This window comes from Mesitornis unicolor, unplaced genomic scaffold (assembly GCF_000695765.1).
Source record: "Mesitornis unicolor isolate BGI_N332 unplaced genomic scaffold, ASM69576v1 scaffold33755, whole genome shotgun sequence".
NCBI classification, from domain to species: Eukaryota; Metazoa; Chordata; class Aves; order Mesitornithiformes; family Mesitornithidae; genus Mesitornis; species Mesitornis unicolor.
In genome coordinates, this window is record NW_010186838.1 from 1,788 (window position 1) to 20,587 (window position 18,800).

The following is an 18,800-nucleotide window of genomic DNA, read 5'->3' on the forward strand; positions in this document are numbered from 1 at the left end:
TACATTCAAGATCAATATCCTGAATTATTACAGCTTCAGCACAGATATTGGAGAAAAGTCTTTAGCATGATTAAGGAAGAAACACCTAGGTTTGTGATCTAGCACTGTAAATTTCTGACTTCTGTTAAATCTTGTCCTAAATCCTTTTAGACATGCTGAGACACCTTCACTACAACTTTGCCCTTGTGGTGTGAAGTATCCTCATTTTACGTGCAGTGCACGTCTACATCTTCATCTACAAACAGTAAAAAACTGCAGTCAATAGATAACGCAACAGGAGTTGTGCAAACATCAAAGGGCGAGGACTAAAGAACATACTTCACGTTGGCCTTGAGAAAGAGTTTAGCTGTGGAGCCATCTCTTAGGATGAGGGACTTCTAAGTGAGCTAATAAGAGAAAAACATGATATTGAATATGGAATGACTGTACAGAATGTGAACCAGGAAAGACAGTCAGGGCAGTAAGGGAAGCCATAAACAACCTTGCACATTTACTGTGCCAGACAGTGAACGGACTCTATGAAGCATAGTCAGTCAATGAACATGAAAACAACCTCTTCCTTCCCACCTACTTTTCCTCTTACAGTGCCATTGCAGAGATTGCCATATGGAATTGAGACTTCAGAAAAAAGGATTTTAATCTAACACCCGCTAAATCGAGGTAATTAGCAATATCTAATAGTTAATGATGCTTTCCTCATGAACAGATGCTTAGAGTTATGAAACCTTGCCTGGCAGATGAATGGTACCTTTCTAAGCCATCTATCTTACAAATGATCCTATATGTACAGCTATTATTTCAGTCAGACACTGGCAGCTCTGCAATTGTTCATGGCCTCAGTGAAGAATAGTATCTGTCATGCTGTTTGAGTGCTCTGACTTTTAACAGACCCATTTTCAGCTTGTCTGAAATGCTCAGCAAATGCATATGAGGAAGCAACAGGAAAAGAAAGGCAAGATAAAAACCACATTTCTCTATACATAAGTTTAAAACCCTTCAGGACTGTCCTGCATAAGTTTCCCCAGAATTCGCTGCTAAAATTGCAGATGGTTCTCTACCCATTTGTGAGAAAACCCTAATGGCAAGCTCTCTGTCACTGCTGTCCTCTTCCCTGGGAGATGCATCATCACAGGGCTCGCTTGGCACTCGCTTCATCACCTCTTGGGACTCGCTCACGTGGTGACTCAGAAGTCTCCAATCCTTTCTCACCTCAGAATTTAGCCACTGTCGATTTGCAGCACAAAGAGCGCTCACCCTTCCTCATCCCTAAAGAGCAGTACCGGGATGCTTCTGACTGCTCTGAACTCTCTCACAAGCCTCAAACAAATGTAGCAACATGTTACTAAAGCTAAATGCCTTTTATCAGAGTGCCAACCACATCTACGACACCAAGGATCTCACAGTTGTCATAAATGTTTCCAGATGCTGTTTAATAAAACTGGCAAAGGTTTTAGAAAGAAGGATTCTCATTTAAATGCTAATATGTCCCATAAGTAAATGCAGTTTTGGTAGAAATCCTTGTTTTCTGATCATGCTAATCCAAAGCAAGCTTTACTGTACCTCTTCTTTCTGGAAGACAAAAAAACCCCCGACTCCCCGATTTGGCTGCAAACCAGCATGTTGATTAATGTTAGTTGCATATGTTGAAGATTTCCTTTTTTATGTAGTAAGAAACACTATCAAATTTTTCTGATTTATTTTTATCACATTTCCTTTCTGTTCTACCAAGGAGAGGGCACTTAGGATAGGATAAAATCGTTTGCCTTCCCATCTTTAGCAGCAACAGAATTTCAACACAATATAGGCTTGAACTTTAGTTTCTCTGCAAAAGTTATCACCATTTTAGCTACCATCAGAGAGCTGTGAAATTGTTTAAAATACCAATTAGAATTTTGTTAGATGCCTATTTTCCTCACTTCTAAAGGCCATCCCTAGCTAACAAGCTTACTTTTACACCCCTTTATACCCTGCATACTTGGCCTTAAACCCTGAGGACCGTCCAAACTACTACCTGTCCATGAAACAGCACCTTTTCACTCAGTTTAGAATTGCTTGTGGAAAAAACAGTAAATTATTTTGTCTGTAATCTCTCTTCAACCCCTACCAATGCTAACTGTCATCACATTAATTACCTATTAAAAATGTAACCACTGTTTATAATTTGGATTGCATGAGATGGAAGCAGACAAAAAAGATAGTAAGAACTCAAATAATTAAAAAGTATAACTGAAATATGTAATACTACACATTGCTTTCAGATCATGCACAAAACAAGCTGAAGTGATGTACTGTGAAGTGGATGCTGAGGTTTCAGAAAGGTTTTTAATTGAGAAAACAGTGTTTATGTGAGTTCATGGCATCTCCTCATTGGTAGCTGGCCACTTTCATGAAGGTCTAATTTTGAAAAGAAAAGAATTTTTAATCTGAGGCACTGCAATCCTTTGCAGGTATTGGGTAGGTCTACTGGTCTGCTCACTGCTCAAAGCAGTGGGTATCTTCATTGATGTTGACTTGCAGCTGAAGGTGACAGGCATCTTGGTTTGATTTTCTCAAATACTGTGCCTTCAGGAGCACGGGAGCGACAATATTCTCCAATACACTCAATGTACTAGCGTATCTTTTACCGAGAAATCCTAATATATTGAATCAGTAAACATTCGTACTTGAGCCTCTCCCATGATTCAAAGACAACAAATAACCACCATTACCTTTATCATAAATTATACACAGCAGCAAATGAGGCTGGTGATTTATGAAAATCATAAGATAAAGAAAAAAAGAATCCATCACAGTGAAATTGTTCTAAAAAAGTGCTCAGAAATGAATCAAATGTTTGCTTTTTCTATTCTTACAAGATAAATGTACATTACTGATGGAAAATAACTGCCAAATTGTTGTGTAAACGACAACAAAATGCTGCTCTGATCAAGACTGCTTCTGATCTACCAGAGATCTATTTCTTTTACTGAACATTCCATACAGTTTGCGCATTGGGCACATACAGCATTCAGCACTGGATGCATGACGTGCATTCTGGCAAAACTCACTTAGCAACTGAAGTGATTTAACCGGTTGACAATATTTGTCAACAGGATATTTCTGAGATCAAGATCTCAGGGACCATGTCTGAGCCTGAAAAATAGAGATGGCAGCAAAGTCAGTTCCTGTTTGATGTGATGCTTTTGCAAACAGCCCTCATTTGAAAAGACAGGACTGCTCCTGTGTGCGTAGAATTCTATTTTATGTTTTACTGCTATAGGGCAATAAAAATTGCTTATATTTTGATAAAAAAAAAATCAATAAAATTAGATGACTAAAAGAAAACAATAAATTTGAGAATAAGCATTTCACAGCAAATGGAAAGAAAATTAACACAGAAATTATTTTTAAGCTGTATATCCTTTAGGTAGGATGCCAACTTCAACCTGTGTTAACCATTGTCTGGAATCTGCTTGGACATGAAATCCTTCAAGCTAGTCCTCATTACTTCTTTTTTAATTACTTTATTCTTTCTAGAGGAAGTTTTCATCATTACAGTGGAAACTAATTTTTATTCAGTTTTGCTAGAATGAAACGTAAAAATGTCATTTACAAATAATTTGTATTCTGAATAGACAACTCAAATAATCCAAGGACAGTTTTCATCACAGTTAAAGTATTTAATGACAAAATCAGGGTTTCCAGTCATGACTCAAGAGAGTAGGTCCCACTTTCCCCCCTCCCCCCCCAGAATGGCACAAAATAATTTCTACATCTTTGAGAACTTTCAAGGAATTGGTTACAATAGATACCAGCAAATATTACAATTCTGGCATATAATAGTAAAACCTACCTACCCTTAAGATCACTTTTTAGAAAGCACATTTTTGTTAATATTTCACATAATGCACAACTTTTGCTAGACACAAAAGTAGCCTTTTAAGACAGTTTGCAGTACAGTAGTCAAGTCTAACAATACATTATTTTTATTCTCTGCAGAACTTTAAAAAGATAAAGAAACTATTGATGTTGTTACAATTTACAAATACATTCTTTCATATGAAACATAAACCTGAATTATTGTGTGTTATGTACATGACTATCTAATAATACTAAATTGTATAGACTACAAGCTAAGTTCCAGAAGGAAATTGCAATGCTCTAAGATTTACCTTTGGATAGATATTTGTACACCTCTGATTTTTTTCTAAAAACTACCAAATCTTGTAGTTTAATGAACAGCAAAAACAAAGTAAACACACAGTCAAACCGCTTTTCCTTCATTCAATAACACCAGGTTACTTAGAATTCCCATAGTAAATGGCTTTTGATGGTTGGATAAAAGTCCTGAGTTATGATACATAACACAATACACTTAACTGGAGAACATAAAAAAAATGCCGAAAAACCATCAGTGAGACCAAAGGAATGCTTTAGAACAGTTCAACCCACAAAAGGTCTGGAGCTCAGCAGTGCAGCTGTGACCTTGTCCTGTCCAGCTGATATTCATGTAAACACCTGAAACCCTATGCCTTTTTATCTGAATTTAGACAACTAACTTATTTCAGGTTTATCTGATCTGGGGTTTAGACATTTCTTTTAAATAATTGACAAGCTCAGAAGACCAGCTAGATGGCAGCAGTTCAAAACCTTCTTTCTCTCAAGAGAAAGACTTGTGAGGATAGCAGCAGAATACAGTTTAAGAGAGTGGAAAAGATGATGACGGAAGATAGCTATGTGGTCAAAAACGTACTCCTTGACTGATTTCTAATGCAGCTATTTTTAATTAATAGCCTAACATTTCGTCTCTAGCAGAAGTTTAATTTCTAATGAGGGACCGCTTTCCTGGTTAGTTTGCAGAAAATACCCATAGTCTTCACAACAGTGCTCAGATAGCTACTGACGTTTCCAGGGCTAGCATTAATTGCATGTAACTCAGTGGAGTGTTCAGAACTCCTGTCATTAATAAGCCTGTTCTGATTTATAACAAATGTGACCAAATTCCTTTTCAGATGATGGTGCTGGATGTAGTAACCATTACAGCTGATGCTAAGTAGATCTAAATTATTATATGGTACTATAGAGATGACAAATTTACCCCTTCTCTTAATTCCCAGTATGAAATGAAATAAAAAGCTTCATACAAAACATTTTAACTTACACAAAATAACCCCCAAGATGTAGTTTGAATGCAATCAGTTAGCTAGACAGTGCCCTTTGTTCATATCTGAATGTTTTCCTAAAGCCAAGTATCTTTTTACAAAATGGATATTTCCAAGTGCTTTTCAGTTACTTCAGCTTGCAGTAACGAAAATATTCTCAATTACTGCAGAAGCTTTCATCTCTCTTACAAGCACTGCTCTGAGCATTTTAGACTGTTTAAAGTGTCATTAATAATGCAAAAATCTTATTCTACACTGAAAATGAAAACTACAGTACATTCACATAATGCGAGCATTCTGGCTCTCTGGTAAGATGAGGACAGGAATGAAGAGCAGGCATCTTCAGAAGACGAAGGCTGAAACTTCCGCTAGGATTTCTGTTTCTAGCTTACTGGTTAAAGAAAAAAAAAAAAGCAGCATTTTTTCTTTCCTTCATTCTAGAAGCATATTAGAATATGTTAAAAAAAGTTCAGAAAACAGCTGTGAAGGAAAATAGTAACCTACTTATTGTTGTAAGAGGATACAGTGCATATATTGCGTGTAGTGACTACAGAATGAGGAGGGAGTCAGCCTTCTAGTGATAATACATACTGAAAACTGAGATCCAGACTAGAAGTTGTGATTCTAATGTACCAAGACATGCTTTTTGAAAGCCTATTTTAAAAGTCAGACAACTAGCTAACATGAGTCATTGTAATCAAATTTCTGAAGTGTTCCCAAAACTTCTTACTGTAGAATTTATGAAAAACATGACTTAGAAAATGGTGCGCTCTCATTTTCCCATGCCTTTGCATTCTCATTTATATAGGCCCTTAGCCTCAGAATCACAGGTAAAAAGAAAATGAAATGTTATTTTATATCAGATTGCTAAATTCTAGATTGTGTTTGAGGCACGGCTATGTGTGTATAGATGTAAAAATTACCTCTTTCCTCAACTTTGAAACCTCGAGCATACATTCTGTAGGTTTCATTATACTACTCAAATAAACAATCCAGAAGGGAAAATAGTAATACTCTAAATGCACCACTGATAACAGATTCCCCTATGGAATTCAGATATACACTTCTGAATGCTGGTGATGGCACATGCAAAACCTTCTACGCTGGGCAGAAGAAACAAGTTGTTCTGTTTCCCAGGACAAAGCAGTCTACTCTCCACTACAGTTACAACCCCAGGTGTTTAATACCAGCACTCACACATTCTGCTGATGCTACACAAAACGAAGTATACCCCTTCTTTGGATTTTATTTCCACACATACTTCCACAACCAGCTAAATAATTTTCTTCACAACTGGGGAAGAATATTACTATTTTAATCCTGATCAGCTTGTCATTTGGTTCAGTTCCCCTGTTTGCTTTCACTCCTGTAACAACTGAAACACAGGTAGAAAGTACTGCAGGACTGTGTAGCAATATTACAAGAGAGGAACAAAAGTAAGTCAAAAAAGGTAGAAATGCAACACTTTTTCCTGCTCAGAAACTGAAAGAATGCATCTCCACTGAACTGGAAGGAAAAAAGCACACAGAAGTCTGGATCTCCTTCAAGAATTGCTGAACGTAGCCTTTCAAGTTTCTCTTGGGAAGATTTCAACTTTGGGCAGTATCTCAGCATTTGTGCTTCATGGCAAGCTGAAAAAGAAATAAAAAATGAATTAAAGAGAGGTCACATGTTAACGATAGCTCTATCAAGCTAATGTGTCTAGGCTATATAAGGAGAGCTTGTAAACCAAATTATCCAGAAAGATGCCTGAAACCCGTAACTTCTTTGCACACAGACACACAGTCTTTCCCCTTTGCTGCAACAGATGTGCAAGTCTCCCTTTGCTATGCTGCAGAGGCAGGATTTATCTGCTTTCATAGCTGTGCCTCCCAAGTTTCTATTTTGTTATCTGTGAGACAGGCTGCAGCAAGACACTGGAAACAAAGACATGCTTAAAAGAATGGTCATGTAGATCTAATGATCTGGATTGTTAAATACAATCAGAAATTCTAGACACCTGTTTAAAATACCTGTTCAGCAGCTCTGCCACTACGTAACGAGGAAAAAATAAGGACTGATTGCCTTTCCACCTCTGTGATTACTGATTATTTCCATTTCAAATAGTTCAAAAATGGACTTAAAACTGGAAATGAGAGGGAGAAGGAAGAGCTAAAGTGAGTTAAATTTGACCTTGGCAAACCGAGAAGAGAACTTAGTTTTAGGGTCTGTATAATTAAAATTTGGTATCTGTATAGAATAGAGATGAGTGAACCCTCTAGGAAGTTACCTACAAACCAGCAATAGTAGGGGCAATTAAAATTTCCTCATTTGCTACCAGTGAAATGCTGACCAATAAACGGTTCAAATTAAATTGACATAAGCCTTTGACACTCGAGGACCTGGTCATAAATATGCCATTTAAAAAAAAAAAAAAAGAAGATAATTTGTAGAGATATACTGGAAAGGCATTTCAGCATGAAAAAACTCCAGTACTTTTATTTCGCCCCTTAAACAAGATTTTTTCTTCAGAAAAACGTGTCTTAGCAGGCAACTCCGACAGCAAGTTTTTATTACACAGAATCCATAACTCTGAGCTCCTGTGCAGCCACCAACAAGGGGAATTAATTTTTTACAAGGTACACGAAGAAGGTGAAGAAGCTGTCATAAGGAGGATTTGATAGACACCCTGAGCTAAGTTCAAGCCTTTACACAAGAAAATACATTGGCATTCAATAAACTCTGTGAGTGCTATAGTTTCTGGTGCAAACTAAGTGGTTTTTTGTGTCTGGGTTTGTTTTGGTTTGTTTTTTACAGGTCGCTAAGCTGTTTTTTGAAAGAAATGCATCTTCCACTGTCTCCATTATGCGTTTTGTATCTTAAAATAACCTGTCATGTAGCTGGAGTAATGTCCAGTTATACAAATGAAGCTGTAGAAGAAATCTGTATCCAGTCATGATACTATAGTGGTGAAATTAATTATGAGCTGACAATAATTCAAAGTACTTGCACTGTTTTACTGAAGGCAGCTATAATGCAACCAAAATGGGAATTCTGTTTTGCTGCTCGGAGCGTTCACAAATATCAGTAAGTGAAAACTGGTCTCTCTCTTTACTGCCACTGTTTTGCTAGAAACTTGGAATTTTACTATTTAAGCAACACTCAGCTTTCCTGGTTTCACTGGAGTAATAGGTTTCCTTTTCTTCATCAATAATATCTAAGGTCTGAGTAGCAGCTGCCTCTCAAAAGACCCTAAACCAGAGGAATATTTAACAATAAAGAATATTGTACTTATTCCTAAATGCTCCACCAAAACCCCAACAAAATGCTCTTGCAAACCAAAGCACACCACCATAAAACAACAGTCTCTCTAACATAATACTTTCCTGGGTGGCTGCTCTATGCATATTTGTGAGATAACAGTAGAGGACTTGCAGGACTACTGCAGCTCTAAGATACAATTCAAGACTTGAGGCACCAATACAGAAAAACTTGCAATTAAAAAAAGAGTTGCAAACCCTATTTTACTAAGTTATCCTTAGGATCATTAAGATGACAAGTATTCATTTATAGTCCTCTAACAACTAAGCTATATTTTGTTTTCTTCAAATATAAATATGTTATTTTCTTGTTAAAAGGACAAAACCCAAGCATTTATTGCAAACCCTTAACTACCATCCACTAAAAGAGACTGCCACACTCCTGTTTCAGTTTGCTGATAACTGGGGTAGCTTCAGCAGCACGTGGCCCCACACTCATCTGAGGAAGACCAGCAAACTGTAGAACTGGACTGGCAGGAAGGTTTCATAAATCTCAGCCCAGCACGCAGTCCAAATGGAGATTATCCTTTTCTATTCTGCATCACTTAAACATTTCCTGCAGAAACTGTTCTCACCTACTGCCACAGAGACATGCAAACTAAAATGAACAAAGTCCCGGTTGAGAATTTTCCATATTTTTTATTTGATTAAAAAAATAAAATACTTGTGAAAGTTTTTGTTTGTTAATGCCGTAGCCACACATTGTTTGGCAGAAGCATGATAAAGACCAACACATGTGTTAAGCGGCAAAATCATCAAACTTGTGTGCTAAAATGGTTGCTCATGTGCAGAAAACATCCACCTTTTTTTTTTTTTGAAAAGCATTCTGTCTCCTATGGATGCGAGCAGCCACCAAACCGAATGCTGTGGATGTACAGAATTTCTTGTCAGAGATGGAAGCTCAGCACCACTATGCACATGCAGAAGCAACAGGCACAGTGCTATCGATACCTTCCATCAAGAACAGGGAATGTCCACAACAATTCCTCAAACTCCTCATATACGCTTCCAGATATAAAAAGACACGTCTTCAGAAACAGACACAAACCTGTGACTGCTTATCAAAGGGGAGTAATAACAACTCCACTATACTGCTGCACAAAGCATAAGAATAGCACCAAACAGTAGTATGGATTTGAAATATGCCTTAGGAAAGTGAAGATAGGTAGTTTTGCTTCAAGTGGAAATGAAGGAAACCTCAGATCTATGCACAGAAGTCGTCATAAACCAGAAATCTGTTGAGAGCAGAACAGTGTAAGGCAAACAGCCAGCTGTTCATAGCCAGAGCTTCCTCCTCTCAAAATAAAGGAATGTGTGACTTTAACTTATTGAGAGCCTTATCCCGCCACAGTCTTACCTTGTGTGCAGTCTCTGCAAACTGCTGAGCGCTGTTTTTCAGCTCCTCTGTCTTCTCTTCTGCTCGACCTAGCCTTTCACCACGCTCATTCAGAGCTTGACTTGCCTTCTGCACTGCACTTGTCACACTGTCTGCTGCTGAATGGAGTATGCTGTTTCCTGCAATGTCGAAAGAAGCTATTACAACACTGAAATGTATATATAAACATGTATGTGTATGTATGCGTTGTATTACAAATTGTATTAAATACAATTATTTTCATTTATAACGCTCTAGATCTGATGTGTTATCTGTTAGTTTACCATCCAGTTGCATTTTGGATAATTGGATAAGTTACTGTTTTCTCACTCAAACCACATTATTAGCAAATTATAATCAAGTACCGTATGGCAACATGATATTTGGGGAAGCTAAGGAAGTAGTGGACTTAACTTAGCTATATATATTATCTTTTAAGCCTTATGCTCATGCATCATTTTAGGAAGCCATTTTACTAAATCAATGAAACTGTTCACAAGTACAGCTTCTTCACAACACTCTCCTGTTAATACAGATTAACCTTCTTTGGAAGTTACACTGTTTCCATAGAGAATAAATGATAGACACCACAGGACATGTCTGCATGACTCCACCAGTTTTTGGTGACAATTGTAATGATATTTCATTTGCAAGCACACCCCAAACACTATTACTACAGTTATTTTATGCTGCTCTGATCCATCTACCTTTGACTCTTCTCCACGCAGAGCAACAGCCATGTTTCATGCGACAACACAGTTTATTTAAACCATAGTATTTAAAGCCCAGCAAGGCTCAATATCTTCTAAGCCTTTAGCTTCACCATCCAAAACAACTGAGTTTCTCAGTTTCTTCTCTGGCTCACAATGTAGTAGTTTCTTTAAGTTTTCAATAAAACTGCATTTCTCCTCTATATTTATCCCTTTTAAATGCTTATTGTTTTCAGTACTCCTTTCAACACTACTTCTCAACAGAAGGAATTATCCTCTTTCTGGAATGAGCTGCTGATGAACATTTACAACATGAACCACAGTACAAACTGAAAGCTCTTCAAAGTTACACATTATCAGTATGAACCAGTACGTATTAAAATATGGGTAGGACAAAGAATTTTGTCCTATCCTTTTACCTTTTCAGCAAAAGGACTAGCAAAAATTCAGCTTTTCGCAATACAGTAGTCCCTGTAATACTTAATCTACCGCACAGGGCATTTGTTGCCTAGCACTCTGTTGTCTAGACATACACAAAGGCACTAAGAAACCCGAAAGCCAATACAGATAAGAGTATTAACCACTAGGCACACTGTCGCTGCCAGTTTTTTGAACTGCCCCAAATGCCGTAATCACACAGAGCCTTTTTTCACAGCATTAAAACCCAACATGTAACACTTTTAAATGAATTATGCTGGTAAAGGTACGAAACCAGTTCAACACACGAAGGTGAGCCAAGCACCCAGCAAATCTGCTGTTATAACAAAGTCTGCTGCTGTTACAGACATACAAAGACAAGTTAAAATAAACACAAACCTACCGGCTTTATTGTTAATCTGAAAATTGTGCCTACTTCAAAAAAACTGCCAGGTTAAAAAATAACCCCCAAACACTAATTTTAAGGGTTATTTTGCTATTAGTTTCATAAGGAAAAAGAAGAACAAAAGACCCATTCAGACTCATTTTCCAGATTATACTCCTTTCCTTAGAAACAGCAGAACAATGAAGAGTGAAACTGCAGGTTTCCCCAGTAGCCTGTGAAACAACAGTGCAAGCTGCACAAGCATCAACTCTTGAGATAAAAAAGGCCTTAAAATTTTATTCAACTAAAACACAACTAGTATCAAATGGTGCAGGTGGGGGAGGAACCCAAGAACCTACACACAATGACTCACATATGAGTCAATATGAGAAATATCAAGCAACGAGCACCTTGGCCTCCTGTATACCAATACTGTTACATTTTTCATATCAGTAATTAAAAATAATGGATGTACAGGATGTGGAACAGCTACAGGTTTATTTTTTTATTGTTGAATGGAACAAAGAGGCAGCATTTAGAAAAGGAAAATAATTATTGGCATTAATGTTGAAGAGATGAATATCTGAGAATACCGAGAGTTGGAATTTGCAGACAGAAATGGAATTTACCTTTCCAACTGGTCTCTCTTCAGACACTGAGGAGCCTGATAATAAAACCTAGCAACTTCAAACGTTGCACACTTACTTCAAAACTCTTCAGTTAATTGTTATTTTGTTCATAATATGCTTGTTCAAAGTCAGTTCTTAAATTATTTTGGCTTCTGTTCAGGTAACTTTTCCAATAAACACATGTACTGGGCAACATTGCACTGGAAAGTTTCCCTTTTTTGGTGGTGTGATCTAAAGGCTTTAGCCTTTTGTATAAATCACTGCTAGTTTTCTAGGATAAGAGCATAAAAAGCTCTCAACACTGGATTAACTCTGTTGTTGCTTTACAAGACCACAAAGCTTCTGCTGAATTCAAGGGAAGCAGGGTATATGGAGAACTTTATAAAACTAGGCATCTTTTGAAGTCTTAAAATGTGTTGGGGAGTAGAAGTTAACACAGATTGCTGACCTGTCAATGTCAACAGGAAATTACAGAATGAAAATCTTCTGTATTTTATGTATTCCTGAAAATTATCAGGATCTGTGGCCAAAGATTGGTATCTATTTCTCCACATTGTCTTCAGCAGAGAAAAAAGAAGTTGGAAGTTTGGCAAGTGATAACAACTGTTCTTCTTTCTAGCTAACACAGTATCATATTCTCTCCAGGTAAGATCCAATGTATTTTTCCATGGCCAGTGCCTTGCAGAAGCTGCTATTCTGAGGCTGCTTTGGAGAACTACTTTTGGACAATCTTTTCCAATGGAACATCAGTAAAATAATAAAAAAATCCACTCTATGAGCAACACAGAAACCCATGTGTCAACAGTCTATGGAATTTCATCAGTGTATTTCTAGAGCATGTGTAGGTGGTTTCTGGTGTGACTGACTATGCCTCGTCCTTGAATTAGTATTACTGAAAGAATACTTGTACTGGATGTATTGGACAATCATTCCCAGGAACAAATCGCCTATACTCTTCAAAATTTTTTAGCTGTACTTCAGGAGATAACTTCTATGACACAAGATCTCCTGAAAAGTTTGTTCCATGATTGAAAAACAAAACTTAGGTGTAAACTTATGCCAACCACCTGTACTGAGCCACTGAAGAAAAACTGAAAGAAGTTTAACAGTCAACATCTCTTTCCTAGAGTCTGGAAATACTGTTTTCTATTTTGCTTTGTTTTTACCAAAGATGTGACAACTGCTGTTAACAACCTTTTCTTTTTTTGGCTCTATGAAGAGTCTGAGGGATTTCAGGACTTCTCATCTACTAGACTAGAGACAAAAGCTCCTCAGTTACAGATTTTCAACAGCTTTTCACAAACATCTTCTCAGAAAGAGATTTTATAGCACTTGCAAGATGAGATAAACACCATCAAAATATGGGTATGAGTCAGCTGATGTTCAGAGTTGTTTTTAGTATGAACGCACTTGCATTATTCCCAAGATGTTCAACTCCAAGGGCCTGTGATCTCAAATTTTGCATGGCTACAGTCTGTGCTGTGAGCAGAAGAGTCCTGCATGCTTGTGTTGCTGCTTTTTCTAAGGTGTCCACAGAGCCCCCCATTTCTGTAGTGTATGTATCTTTCTATTGCTCTGCAGTGCAGATCCTAACAGTTGAGACTACAGACTTTTCTCTTTTAAATAAACATGAAAGGAAAATAGAAAAGTTTACATATTTTGTTACTCTATTAAAAAGCTTTTTTTTTGAGTGTCTATTAAGGGCAAGTACTCAGCTTTTCACTATTTAACAGTATTTGCAGACTGAGTAAGTGGAGCAAGTATTGCCATATAACATGGGGAAAACATGTATTTATACTGAGTTCCATATAAAGTACTAGGTTCATATTAATTTCTAGTATCAGGAAAACATGTACGTTTAGGCCAACTTCAATTTGAAACTAAACAAATCAAGCTTAACTCAGTGTGTTTCTTCAGTTTAATTTTGCCATTTATAAAAGCACATGAACATACTGCTAATTTATCTCCTGCTCCTCATACAAGTGGCTTAATAAGGCCACTTCTAATACAGCTTTTTCTGCTATAATACTTTTTGCATTGTTATCCGAAGTTGTCTACCCAGAGGAAAGGAACATGCAGATTTCCCAATCCATCAATAGCTACACAGCTTGGTAATCCGATTTGCTAAGCAAACTATACATTTTATGTTGAATTTGCTGTAGTGAAATACAAACCACTGGAATTAAACTACCCTCTCCCCTTAGAAAATTAAATTAGCTACCTGTATAATTAGACAACGTTATTGGGGTCCAATAACGCTCTAGTTGGGGTGCAGAAATAACAGATGGGCAGCAACCCTTGGGTGAGTGCTTTAGGCCAGTGATCCTACAAGTGTTACTTGCTGATGGACACAAAAACTGAAGAAATAACACTTTGCAGGAAGCACCACAGCTTCTCTCAGTTTAATTGTTGAAATTGTTGGTTCTTATGATCATAAGCTATATCAGAGGGTCTTGCAGCCCACGGAATCAGGTGACATTGCTTTAGGCCTTTAGGCACAAGAGAAAAGCATATCCTTAACCCAGCATACCCAGGTACCTGAAAAATACAGCGATGCTGTCATCAATCAGCATGAGAACTGGTCTATTTGTTGAAGAAACTAACTGGCCTCTAGAGATATCACTATTTAGTTTGCACAATTTGTTTTAACACGCATTTATAAAAGGTTCATTGCATTCTCTATTAGCCATATCAAATACAATTCAGTTCAACGCAGGGATTTATCTGTACATTACTGATAAGACTTTACAGTGACTGATTTGTAAATGCAAGCATGTACTTTCTAATCGTCTATGCATTAACACAGCACTTAGCAACTACCTTGTTCTGAGAAGGAAATAAATGCAATTAGCAATGATAATTAAGAAGTTCCATCTGTCACATGAAAACTTTTTATTTAAGGAAATTAGATATTTATGTTCCCCATTGAACTGCATACAACTGGGCCTGTGTCACTGAATAAAGGGTAAAAGCATAATGACAATCAGTTCAAGTTCATTAACAAGACCACCTCGATCACAACATAATTATTCTGCACGCCTGCACATACTACTCACACTTAGATATGCTGGTGCCACTTAAAGTTCAACAGAAGTTTGGAAACATTGATTAGAAATACAGAGAATGTTTTTTTTCTCCTTCATTATTTTGTGTTTTGTTAACTTCCTGTGCACTCATCACTTAAGACTCAAAAACACTGAACAATAAAATTCTCAATACAAAACTGAAGGACTCTAAGGAGAAGAGGAAGGTGCTGGACAATTCAGAATGAACATATCCTTGTGAAAGAACGGAGCATCGCAGAGATGCTTTCTGTAACTGGGAAAGCAGTCTGAAGAAGGAAAGAGGCTAAAGAGTATTGCATTATTTCTCTTCCCAAGTTACTTCAAGACACTTACTGAGACACTAGTTTAAATTTAAAAAAGCCAAATACAAAACCCACTAAGAATGGAAGGGATGAATATAAATTCTTGGTTTCCTGAGAAAGAATAGTGAAAGAAGCTGTAAGACTGTATTCCTAATTATAGTTAGGAATTAAGATTACTTTTCAGTTTATCTCATCACTCCTCGAAAACGGAGGTGACAGACAGAATATAGCTTCAAACCACTTTAAATTCTTTGCTTAGTTATAGCAGTTTTCTGACCTTTCATATCAATAATTATTATTAGACTCCGTATACATATAAAAAATTTGATTAAATTACAAATGAAATGACGAAGAAAAACCCAGCAGTTTGCTAATATTTTGGTCTTGTGTAAACACATTCCAAATCTCTTATTGGCAAGTTATCTAAGCATGGGAAAAATGCTCAAGATAAACATTAATTTCAGGACAAGTAGTTCTGTGATTTTTAAAGACAATAAATCTATCTTTAAGTGAATTTCAGAAATACAATGAAGTTAATTATTTCCCTTAACCAAACACAATTAATTTCTTAGGTCTCTCTTAGCATTTCATCCTGCCATCCAGGCTGCTAATGTTAAATAGCACGGGCCTTGGTGCTGGCTTAAAAGGAATGCCAATAGTAACTGGCTAGCATTAGGGCTCTGAACTGCTGACCATGACCCTTGATGTCCACCCACCTTGTCGTCCATCTATCCAGTGTGTATTTCCCCAGCTCTGCTATGACGATGCTAGAGGAGACAGTGTTGAAGGCCCTGCTGCAGTCAAGGTAAGACTTGGTCAAGTCAAGGTAAGTCAAAAGACATGTGCTGCTCTCCCTCTGTCTACCAAGCCAGTCACTTCATCACAGAAGACAAGCTGGTCAGGAACAATTTGCTTTTAAGAAATCTCTGGTGCCAGCACTCCTTGCCCTCTGTGTGTCTAGAAAAGTTATGACAGTCATTTGCAGGCCTCAAAGTTGAAGTGGTTCGGACTTTTTCTTCTTTCATTTTTTTTTTCTTTTTCTTTTTGAATTGTCAAATTTTTTAATCCCCATTCATCTTGGTTTTCATAAAAAGTTTTGAAAAACACCCACCCATGATTACTGCACAGGATCCATAGTATTTCCTAGATACTAACTCATTCACTACTTCTTTAAAAAGTTTTAATAGACTGGAGAAAAATAATTAAAGTGTACCAGTATGGCAGCATATACCAGCCACAATGAGACTTTTCTTCTTTTTTTATGTAATGTTCTTTTGTGTCCTTTTGTCAGTCACAGGCTGCTATTTTAGCATACTGTTTCTGCTAGGTTATCTCTCTGGCAGAGATAATGTTTGTTACACTAAACCTGCAAATAAAGTGGCTTAAGCAGTGGGAAACTGAGGGGGATGAAATCCTCTAGTGTGGGCTGCTTTGTGGGAATTTGCACTTGTTCCAGCTGATCTCCACTGGCAGTGCTGAGCAACAGCTTGTGAGTAACGAGGCTCTGTGGTCTGCAGCCCATGGACACCCCTGACATACGCTTCCCTAAATGTCCTCCAGTACAAGCAGCTCCACTGCAAAACCTCTCCCCATGCTGAAGGATGAGAGTTGGGATCTGCCCCATAGTAAAACTAAAGCGCTTCTGAACACGGCAGGAATCAGATGATTCCTACAACGTTACTTTGGATTCACAACAGCTAGAACAAGTCACATAAGTTACAAGCACTTGAAACTGCTAATTTTGTTTGGCAAATAATGAATTAAGGAGATCACTGCTATCAAACGCAAAATACTACCCAAAATAGATTTTGGTCTGACCTGCTTTGAATGTTGTTCATTGTGTTCTAAGAAAACTCTTAACAAAAACTGATGGACATTTAAGAAAATTACAACAGCCATCAAATGCTTTCAAAAAAGTTTTAGAGCAAGGTAAATATATAGTGATATAATCTAATCTATTTGTGATCTCATGTATTTTTCAAGTTTCCAACTATTTGTGGTTTTTGGGATTTCATGAGACAGAGTATCTCGGCACATATCATCTTGAAGAAATTATTTTCATAAAATTCTCTAAGGAAAGAACCAAACCTACTCTCAGCTGGCCAAATAATATTCTCTCCAAACATACCAAATTCATGCATCTGGATGATCTTTGCTGATTAACTCCCCTGTTTCAACACATCCTAACCAGAACACCCAGTGGGACAGGGGAAAAGAAACAAAAAGAGAAAGCAAGAAAACTCAAAGGCTGAGATAAAAAGTTTAATAAGTGAAGGGAGGAGGGGGGAGGAAAGAAAAAACAAGTGATGCAAAAACAATCACTCCAGCACTCGGCAGCAGCAGCCCAATGCCCAGCCAGTCCCTGAGCAATGGCTACCTTGGGAAAACGTTCCTCTCCACCTGCCCTTCCTCCATCTCCCCCAGTTCTTATTGCTGAGGATGGTTACATGGCATGGAGTATCTCCTTGGCCAGTTTGGGTCAGCGTTTCTGCTTCTGTTTTCTCCCTGCCTAGTTGCTGGGGGCAAGCAGAATGAGAAACCCAGAAGGCTTTGACATTGTGTAAGCACTGCTCACCTAAAACACTTGTGTGTTTTCAACACAGATTGGGTCTTAAGTCTAAAATATAGGACTACATGGGCTGCTATGAAGGAAATGAGCTCCACCGCAGCCAAAACAAAAGCCTAATTCATGTTTTCTCTGTCAAGGCAATCCAAAAGGTTCATGCATCTGGAGATGCAGTTTTGCTGTTGGTTTGGTTTTTTTTCAAATTCAATTCACCAAAGTATTGACATTTCTTTTAGTGTGGGTGGGAGAAGCAGGCAGCAACATTTCCTAAAGATAAAACACAGGATTTTTTCTAAACAAAGGTACTACTTACAGTCACAGTGTCAATACTATTGACTGATCTTCTTATTAAGTGGTGTTAATCGTTATTGAGAAACATAATGCACTGACCTGCTACAGTGGAGGCATGGAACACAGTGTATTTGTCAACATTCACACTTCTGAATCAGGCACGTGACTTTGAAAATTCTGTGTTTGCTACTAACTCATTCTGTGTACTCACAAAAAGACTACTTAAGTAGCCTACTCAGTATAACCAACTTCTGTTACCACATAGGCTGAAATAAAGTTGTAGCTTATGAGTGAGAATGAAGAACACTGAGTGAGAACTGGTCAAGGTCAGAATGGAGTCAGTCAAGAGCAACAGTTGGAACACATCAAATGAGAAATGCAGTGTCTGGCCTGAGACTGACTGGCTGCGCAAGAGCAGCTGCCCTCAGGGAGAATGTGGTCTGGTAATCTAGGAGCTACACATGTCAGGGCAATCTTTTAGCAACATCCCGTTGCTCAGGACTGGTATGACTATGTATATGTCTAAATGTTTTCTCTGCTAATTGTGCACATTTCTCCAATCTGTTTCAATCAGCTACTTTCAATAATAAAATCAACTTGAAGTGCAGTTTTTGTCTGGT

At 37.6% G+C, this 18,800-nt stretch overlaps 1 protein-coding gene across 1 annotated transcript in view; it reads right to left on the reverse strand.

The window, feature by feature from the left end:
• Positions 1-6,748: 6,748 nt before the first annotated feature.
• The window catches only part of STXBP6 (syntaxin binding protein 6 (amisyn)), a gene marked incomplete at its 5' end in the record, with an annotated part of 29,679 nt that continues 17,627 nt past the window's right edge, over positions 6,749-18,800 (reverse strand). The window contains 2 exons of the mRNA XM_010185261.1: positions 6,749-6,772; positions 9,798-9,955. Of these exons, the coding sequence (XP_010183563.1) occupies positions 6,749-6,772; positions 9,798-9,955 (182 nt within the window). The remainder of the gene's footprint in view (positions 6,773-9,797; positions 9,956-18,800) is intronic.